Source organism: Ascidia mentula, chromosome 3 (genome assembly GCF_947561715.1).
Source record: "Ascidia mentula chromosome 3, kaAscMent1.1, whole genome shotgun sequence".
Classification (NCBI taxonomy): domain Eukaryota; kingdom Metazoa; phylum Chordata; class Ascidiacea; order Phlebobranchia; family Ascidiidae; genus Ascidia; species Ascidia mentula.
The window spans coordinates 21,838,809-21,848,743 of record NC_138568.1 but is presented as its reverse complement, the minus strand read 5'-3'; the positions used below and the strand labels follow the sequence as shown (position 1 = coordinate 21,848,743).

General features: G+C 40.0%; 1 protein-coding gene across 1 annotated transcript; it reads left to right on the top strand.

The window, feature by feature from the left end:
• Positions 1-227: 227 nt before the first annotated feature.
• On the top strand, positions 228-9,897 carry LOC145895957 (uncharacterized). The gene is made up of 19 exons (XM_082984726.1): positions 228-291; positions 658-805; positions 1,111-1,464; positions 1,696-1,893; positions 2,329-2,724; positions 3,000-3,194; positions 3,521-3,919; positions 4,164-4,343; positions 4,791-4,916; positions 4,972-5,034; positions 5,402-5,625; positions 5,888-6,138; positions 6,620-6,751; positions 6,921-7,094; positions 7,419-7,715; positions 8,029-8,209; positions 8,485-8,653; positions 8,974-9,182; positions 9,620-9,897. The coding sequence occupies exons 1-19, from the start codon at positions 228-230 to the stop codon at positions 9,895-9,897; spliced, it is 4,038 nt and encodes a 1,345-aa protein (XP_082840852.1).
• The last annotated feature ends 38 nt before the right edge of the window (positions 9,898-9,935 follow it).

Sequence of the window (9,935 nt, the reverse complement as noted above, 5' to 3'; positions counted from 1 at the left end):
ATGAAGTGCGTAAATTCATCCCATTCATTACCACATGTATTAGTGGGGTGTATATTAATGCTTAGTGCAACGTGTTGACAATATGAATAGGAGGAGCGAGTAGTTTGCTTTTTATAAAGACGTAAATGAGCTGGGGTAATCTGTGTGTGTTTGGTTATTTAAATAAATTTACCATTATTACGTCATCTTATGTTAAGATATTCCGTGACTATTTCATTTAAACTGACATGGTCTCCCTTCTTGTGTTAATCCTGCTCGTTTTACTCAGCTTTCAACACTCCAGTACTTCAGGTATGTGATTTTTAATTGGTTAAACTTTTTTATCTGATACATGTACCAGCAACTAACTGGTTTGGAAATTGTCTGGTGACCAACTGTAAAAAAACAACCAAACCACAGATTTACTCTTTGTAACCAAAGGTTATAGCAGAACTTCAGTCGTGGCGAGATCCTTTATTAGTCGATTTCATCTGCTTTTACGAACAAAGCACTGTGATACTGCGATGCTGTATTACAAAATTGTGTGGAGACGTCATGTATTATAAACTGCATGCGTTTTCCAACACGTTCTTAAATGCCGCATATTGTATTTGCGCTTGATCAGATGGTTGTATGACTCTTACAAAATAGTGTTGATTACATTATTTACCCCCACAGAGTGGAAACCGAATTTTATCTGCGACGACGGAACAGTAATTTTACAAAATCGGTTTTGTTCCAACTTCGCGGATTGTCCTGACAAAAGTGATGAAAGAAAACCAGGAATTGTGTCACAAGAAACCAACATTACTTCGGAATATTTAATGTACGTTTAACTATACTGTAGGTTGATTTAAGCCAGCGCACGCACTAATAGCAATGCAGAAAACTGTTTTAGTTTTTTTTGTGCAGTCCTGTATCCTCCAATTACTATAAGACTTTGCCATAAACAATTGCCGGCATGGTTTGGTAGAAATACAGAATGTCAATGTATTGCCTTTGCAAGGCGTGAGCGCCGTAAATAACCACATGTACTGGTTAGTGTATTCATTTAAAGTACCGCGAAAGTGTGTCTGTGTTTTTATATCAGAATAATTGCCAGGGCAATGAAAAACCTGCGTTGCATTTCAGTTGCTCGCTGCCCCGTTCGCTGGGTTGGATTGAAACTTGTGCGATTCGTCGTGTTGAGTTTTGTCGAGGCCGCACCCAATGCATCGGTAAAACACTGTGCGACGGTTGGTGTCCAGATTTTTATCGCTGTCCGGACGGAAGTTGTCGCCAAAGAGCTTTATTATGTGATGGAGAATTCTGCAACGATTGTCCGTCTTCAAGAAGGTTTGACAATGGACACGGGTTTAAGTGTTTGAGAAATGGGAGGTTATGCAATCTGCCACAAAACGTTCTGTTTGATGGAATTTCTGACTGTGACGATGGTGCGGATATATGCTATGTTCAAAGTGGGAGTAATCTGAATGGTGACCCAAGGTAAGTTTAATGTGTTTGCAATGAAATATATAAGTGGGTGTAAAAGTTACGTATTAGTGATTATGGTGTTTATGGTTTAACTTGGTCTTGATTCTGTAATGTACTTCGCATTTTTTGCATTTGGCTTTTCCGTTATGTAAAACGTTTTGGGCCCACTGGTTGACTTGGGACGATATAACTGTAAAGTTCACTGACTAATGTTTTGCAAACACAAAAACAATTTATGTACAGAGACGTCAGAAACCGAACCGGGTCCTTCTTTAACTCCACCATATGTTTCGCGTGTCGAGACGAACAACACACGATCGTATCGAGTTTAAACGTGTGTGATGGGAAGGTTGACTGCCCCAACCTGAGGGACGAGTGCCAATGTGAGAAGGAAGCACACGGAATATGTGGTTATGTCAGCAAATATGAAGAACACCCGACGTAAGTGGATTCTGAGTTTCCACTGAGGGTCGCATAGTTTGCGTCAAAGCAAGCGTAACATTGAAAACAGGTTTTTTTGAAACATAGCGACTGTCACATTACATTTAAATACAGGAACATATTAGAAAATGTTTTGACAGAGATGTGGTCAAAAATTAATGACAGAGATGTGGTCAATATTAAATTAATGATGTCGTCTACAACAAATTAATATTTTACTTGTAATGTTATATTTATCACCGGCAAATTTATGCATGGCTCGGTTACAATTCATCCACAACTAAACATGTTTTCCTGTGAGCTGCATACAGATGGCCACTGTTTCGCCCTATAAGGTCTCATGAGTGCAGTTTGGTGCGACTCTTCTTGGCCTGCAGCTCACAGAAATCATATTATTGGCTCCACTTTGCTCATCTACACGTTTTTACTTCGCAGAATGATAAAGAAATGCGACTGCTTTGATTCGAACGGAATTTGTAACAATATCTTAACTCTAAACAAAACCACGTGCGCTCAAACTTCACCTCCAGCTTGCCACCTGTCGAACTCATGCAACCAAGACTTTCCCTGCCACATGCTCTGCCCCTCCCACCTCCGGTGTCCGGATATGACGTGTCTACCAAGGTCAATCTTGTGTGACGGTGACGTGTGCAACGATTGTTCGTCATCACAGAGATGGAACAACGGACACGGTTTCAAGTGCGCGAGGAACGGGGGATCTTGTGTTCTGCTACAAATCTTGTTATTGGACGGGATTGCGGACTGTGATGACGCAATAGACTTGTGTTACGTAAACCAGAAAAACGACACGGTTTTAATGGGAAATCCCAGGTACATAGAAATTTCATTTTTGTTACCTAACCTTATCTAAATGTGAATGGAGTTACCGGTTACCATTACTTTTACATTGCTGCAAGATATAATTCTAAATGGTTAAAGTTTAATAAATTGTTGAATCAAAAGCATTCCAACGCCCAGACAGGATTGCTAATGTACCAGGAGGGTATTCTGTATTTAAATCATTTGTTTAGACGAATACTTACAAACAATCAACAAGTTTCTGTTGTAAATTAAGCCATACAAGTGAAACATCTCTTTGTTCAAAGCGACGTCAGACAATCGATATTCGCTGAATTCAACAATTCCGCTTGCTTCCGTTGCCACGACAACGAAACGACAATCTCAAACAAAAGCGTGTGCGATGACGTCATCGATTGCCCTGACTTAAGTGATGAATGTTCTTGTGACGGGAAAACCCCAGATTTGTGTCGTCATGCTACGTCATATGCGTCAAACCCAAGGTGGATGTGAATTTAAGTGTCTCTTATTGTCTTGAATTTAGGGGTGAATGTGTATTTAGGGGTTACATGGTTGCCATGCAATCCACATTGTAATTTTCTCATTCTAATTTAATGCGTATGATCTTTAAATAGCAGGTTTTGCAGCGACACTAGTGGTTAACCCTATATCAAAATGCTGTTTGTTTGTCAACTTTATTCATTGAGTGCAAACTGAAGGCCCTTCCTGTTGTATGAATTATATGCTCACCAATTACCATTTTCCAAATTGTGAACCCTATTTATTAATTTTACAAACATAATTACGCTTCTTCTTATTTGTCTTTCAGCCTCGTGAGAACTTGCGAATGTTTCGACGATTCAAACACGTGTCACAACCATTTGAACCCGGATGACCCCAACATGAACTGCAACAAAACCAAACGTCAGTTGTGCGATTCCCTCGTCCACCCGTGTAACCCTGGCGTCCCGTGCGACATGGAATGCCCGACACATTACCGTTGTCCCGAGTCCACCTGCCTCCATCGATCCACCATCTGTGATGACGATACCTGCAACGATTGCTCGTCCCACCTCCGATGGCAGAACGGGCACGGGTTCAAATGCACGCGGAAAGGCAGAGATTGCAACTTGCCTCAGATGTTTCTGTGGGACGGAGTAAAAGACTGCGATGACGGGAGTGACCTTTGTTTCCTTGACAACGAAGGACTTCTCACTGACAATCCGAAGTAATTTGCTTCAAATGTTGTTGTTTTTTGTGGGGGCTGCCATCAATACTTTAAACTAAATATCTAAAATAATTTTGTTTCTATTTAAAGTGAACGCTATTTAACTTCCTTTTAGGCGAACAAAAGTGGAAAGAATTTAAAAACTTATGTTTTCGTGGCACCAAAAAAGTGGCCGCACACAAATAATACCAAATTATATTTCTCCAAATTGTAACAAAACAACACATCTCTATTTTTTCCACAGCGACATTCGATCATCGATGTGGGCCCAGTTCAATCACTCCCTGTGCTTCCACTGCCTAGATAATGACCTCATCATTCCCAAAACCAGCGTATGTGATGACGTCATAGATTGTTACGACATGAGTGACGAATGCTTGTGTGAAGGTCAACTTCCTGATCTCTGTGCGAAGTTACAACCACAGTAAGATCTCTCATATCTCAACAAATCCAAAGCATTTTGAATGATTACTATAGGCAGTTAATAATAATCAAACTGGGCCATGGGGTAGACCGGGGTTTCTTAAACCGTGTGTCGTGGCCCTAAAAGGTCTTAGAACCCCTGGTGTAAATAATGTTGTGTTGCAAGACTTCGACATTTGTAACCACTCTGGTTTGGCTTGTGATGAAAAATTTAGCATGCATTGGTTGCAACGCGATATGTAACATCGGTTTCTACCCGTTTGGAACAAGCTCCAGTCCAATATAGTTTTTTAACATGGTCTGTGTACAACACCACCAACATCCAAGCAATAACCAAAGTCCTCAACTGTATGTTGACGTGGTTCTGTATGTTGTCACAATCCACTGCAAACGATGACGAGCTCATTTCATATATTTAACCTTAGTTGACACAAACGCTTCCATTCAGCGTCATATCCCAACAAAGCGCATCCAGATGCAACGGAGGTAAGTTTGATTGTGGAAGTGGAATGTGTGTTGACACTCGTCAAGTCTGCGACGGAAATATGGATTGCGACGATGGATCGGACGAAATGTAAGCCATAGCAAGAGTTGTAAACTACATAATATAAATGCATGTTGTGCTTCAGGTCGGATCTATGCAGTGGAACAGCTCCTTGTGGAAATCAGACGGTGCCAGGAAAACTATGCCGGTAAATTGAAATTTAAAACATCATTGTTAAAACTGGGTACAAGTTACAAGGTAGGTACAAGAAAATGATTTAAAATTTATGTTTTGCATGACTGTTTTGTGTGTACAAATATCTGAATCAGTTACGCAAAAACATATATTTTCAACTATTTTTTGTTCGATGGTGCTTGTGTACAACCACTGACATTAGCAACCTCATGCTTTTATTTTGACTTTGGTTCAATATAAAATAAAACATATTTCTCATCATCAGTTCTTAAAAAAATAGAAGCGTTGAAAATAAGTCATTTTAGTAATATTTGAAATTATACGCGTAAATGAAAGATTATTTTCAAGTTTCTGTGCAGTAAAATAAATTTGTTGACTAGATGCAGTCATTTGGCATCCGAAAGTTGCGAACAGAAAACAGCCATTTTCTGCGATGGAAGAAGCGAATGCGTAACTTCACCTGGAAGTCGGAGAGATTACAATTCACCGGCCGAGGACGAGTGCACGGAAGTTTGTGAGAAATTTACAAGAAATTCGTCCAAACCCGAAATTAAAACTGGATGCAGGGATCAACATCGGGTTCCACTGTTTGAATGCAGCGACTGTAAGTGACCATGTTACATTAGCTGCACTGTAGCTGTTAATAAACCATTCTGGTGTACTTGATACAAATGGGACAGCAATAATGTGAATTTATAACATTTTATAATCATGTTTCTCTATTTGCTCGAATGAATTTATACTGGAAATCATGCCACAATATTTGCTTGGAAACTACCAAGTAGTGTTTTCTCAGGACAGACATGTTGTAATTTCTGAGGGATTCAACTTTCGACACGTTTCTTATCAAACCTTCTTTTTCCCAGATCACGTTAGACCTAAGCTATGCAACGGACTCATTGAATGCAACCACGCTTACTTCAACGACGTTTACGTTTACCACGATGAAGACCCGACAATCTGCACGTCGAAGTTCGCTTGCAACACAATGGACGGCTACGTCAGCATCGATCAACTGAAAGTGTGCGATGGTTTCGTCGACTGCATGGACGGAAGTGACGAAAATAGAGAATTGTGCCCAGGTCGTATGCATTGCCAGTCGCTTGGTGGCGCTGCGGTGAGTAATTAGTTAAATCCGAAGGTTCCTAAATTGCATACTAGCGTTGAAGTGCACTGTGTGATGCATGGAAGCAGGAACTTGAACAAACCAATACGGTGCAACACAAATATGTTTCAAAATATGTTTGTTTTAAAATAGTAATTTATTTTTAATTACGCAGTAATATTTCATGCATTGGCATGATTGACTGAATCACCCCACTGCGCAGGTCCTTCTTGGCAATTATAGCTATCGTATCGCGATCATTAGGTTCACAGGCTTGGCAGCCAGGCATTGCAGCCTAGCTGGATCAGCCACTTTTTCCTCCGACTTTTTTCAATTACGCTTTTTTTCAACATTTAACCTTATTCCAATAACACTTCTTCTGCGTGGACACACGTGGAAACTTTCACAGTCAAGTTTAAATAACCTGTCTAAAAACTTTGAAATTGATTTCCATCACAAATTATTAATAATTTTCTGTTTTCTTTTCTGTCAGCTTTCAATCGGCAAGCATCAAATTTGCGACGGTCAGATAAACTGTGATTCGTCGGAGGATGAACTGGGGTGCTCAGACGACGGAAGGTTTTATTGCGAAAGTGGAAAACCTCTGTTTGTTCCGAAAAAACTGGTATGAGGTGATATTTTTATCAATGAGCATTGTTTCTAATTTTTCCGAGGGGCGTTCCCTAGTTGCCATTTTTCGAAGCGAAAACCGGAACATTTGCAGCTCTTTTTTCAAACATAAATCTTCATTGTGGTGGATTGTTCTTAGTAACAAGATTCAAACTACTGTGTAGAAATTCAATGGCGTCGGAGATTGCAGTGACTGGAGTGACGAATGTCCCTTGGTGACGTCATCAAGTGCAATGTCGTTTTCATCGAGATACGAATTAATCGCGAACCCTTTGTTACGTGGAGCTGTGTGGATCATGGGACTCGCAGCAACTTTAGGCAACATGGAAAGTATTAGGGTTTTATCTGGTAAAGTCTGACTGTGGTTTCAACTTTAGTCTGCTTACTCAGAAAACTAAGTGTTCGCCTTACGGCTGTAGAAACACGTCACAGAACACGACATAGAATATTGTCTGTGTCCCCAAGCAAATGCTTAAATATTTGCACTACACCACTGTTTTTCAACCACCCATCTTATATGTAATCTGGTGACATTAAATGGATTTCTTCTGGTGCGAAGTGCTTACTTTAATGCATAAGTTCATTTTAATACATTTGATCATACATCCTACAAATTATTGGGTATAATTCGAAAAAATTAAACAAACAGAAATTTTTTGCAGATGGTGATGTTAAAAGAAATAAAACCGGCAACGCAGTCACGTGGTAGTCACGCATCGTCGCGCGCCAATCACATTCTAGTGTTCAACATCAGTGCCTCAGATTTTCTCATGGAAGTTTACCTCATCATACTTGGATCTATGGGGTTTCATTACTCGGGAGAGTACTGCAGCAGCGACCTCTCGTGGCGGTCCAGTGGCACATGTGTTGCCCTTGGTGTGATGGTGGCGCTGTCGAGCGAAACCTCAGTGCTAACCATGGTTCTGCTGACTACGTTTCGTCTCTACGCCGTCTTTAAGGTGAAAAATATGTGTGCAACGATTCAGTTGTAAACTTAGACTGAAAACTTCGCGTGACGACAGAATAACGACAGAAATTTGTGTTTAATGTTGCTAAAGGTTTGTTTTTAATAACTATTATAGTTTTACTTTTACAAATGTTTGTGATATGCAACCCACCTAAAGAGTATAAGTTGCCGAAAAAAACAGAGTAAAACTATTTTATATAACTTAGAATTAATTTAAAAACACGCATTGTAGACAAAACCTCAATAACAATCAAGAAACAACAGCAACATCTTCATACAAACTGCTTACTTGAGTGAATGTTTAGCCTTTCCAGTCATCTTCAAACCCCAGCACGCGCATTGTGATGTTGTCAGTCTTCATGGCTTGGTTCGTCTCGTTCTTCATCGCGTTGCTGCCACTCACGGTCGAGTTTGAAGAAAAATTCCAAACCAAAGCTTGGATCGAAAAAAATATGGTCTTTCGTGACGTCACAGTCGACTTTTCCGGTAAAATATTCTGACCAAAGTTGTAGTTTTGCAAGTGGATTTGACCCAAATTGATAATGAATTTAATGGCAAAGCGTTTACGTAAAAGTGGCGAAACTTTATGGCAATGAATGAAATCATTCTTTCCATTGTTTAGCCATACAATGTAAGTTAGAAGTATAGTTCTTTACAAAAGCATCAAACAAGTTTCTCCCACTGCTCCGTAACACATTGTTGTGTGTTTTCAAATTTGTATTCGATGGAATTTACAAACGCTAACTTTTGTTTCCACACAGACATGAAAACATTTGTGAAGCGAGTGATGGAGTTTTATCCCGACGTAAACCACATCGACGTCACTTCCTCCTGGAAACAAACAAACCTTGCGACGTCATGGTCGGATCTTTACCGTGTGCTTATCCAAAGTGGACACCATATACTGGATAAGCCGAAAGGATATTTTGGGTACGACTAGTCCGAGGTTGGGTTTACACACACACGATTTGCGCAGTCGTAAACGTTGTTCCTTTATCGATAGCGTAGGCTCGCGAGCCAGCAGAATCCTCCAGTGCAAAGCTTGTGTTATGGACTCTGCCTAACTGCTTCAACCACGTAATACCCGATTTAATGAAATCACACAGTGAATTATTTAACGAAACAAAATATTTTTTTTATTCAATTTATCTTCTATCCATCAGTTCAATTTCTTTGTATTTCGGCAACTTGCACTTGGAATGTCCCGAAATATCAACCAGAACAATTGGAAAAATTTCTTTTTATTTCAGATACTACAGCAGCAACAGTGTATGCATAAGTAGATTGTTCGTCACTTCGTCGGATGAGGCGTGGAGTTATACGATGTCTATTATATCTTTTAACTTCGTCGCATTCTTGTACGTTGCCTTCTCGTACTTTCTCATCTACAGAAAGACGACAACAAGTGGGCGGATCGTCAACCATGGTCAGAATGCACGAGTTTCAAAGAAAAACAAAGGTTTGATTAAAACTTTCTTCGTCGACTTTCATCCACTAATATACAGACCCTCACTGACTGGTTCTGAAATGTAACTCAAGTCATCTCTTCTACAAAACCCTTACATCACACGCTGTAGTTTTTAAATACCAAAGTAAATATGCAACCTCAGGTATTTAACGGCCTCGCCTCCATGCTCTACGTATATTCAAGTTTAACATAACATGAAATTGATTCACGAATTTATTCGCGTGTTGCGTGAATAAGATTTCTATGCTAGTAGGAACAAACTACGTTTAAGCACTGCATAGCCGACCTTTCAGTTATCCTTTTATCTGTGGAACCTTGCAGTTGTATATCATTAGATGTATTTGTATGACGTGAATATGACTTAAATTCTAGCCGAAATAACCGCCACCCATTTTGTCACATCTATGTATCTTCCTGTTGTGTTACAGATATGCAGAACAAAATCATATTCCTCATTCTCACCGACTTCTGTAGCTGGATTCCACTTTCCCTGATGACTTTCCTCCATTTCAGCGGTTTCACTTTGCCTTCTGTGGCTTACGTCGTGTCGGCAGTTATTCTGCTTCCCATTAACAGCACCATCAACCCTCTCATATACTCCACCGCTTTGGATAAATTGCGCAAGAATTTGGTTCACAAAGTCAGCTCAACGTTGTCCAGGCAACCGAGAACCCAAAGCACTGCTTTTCAAACCGCCCAAGTTTAAAACGATCCACAACCCCACAGAAACATTTCATAACACGG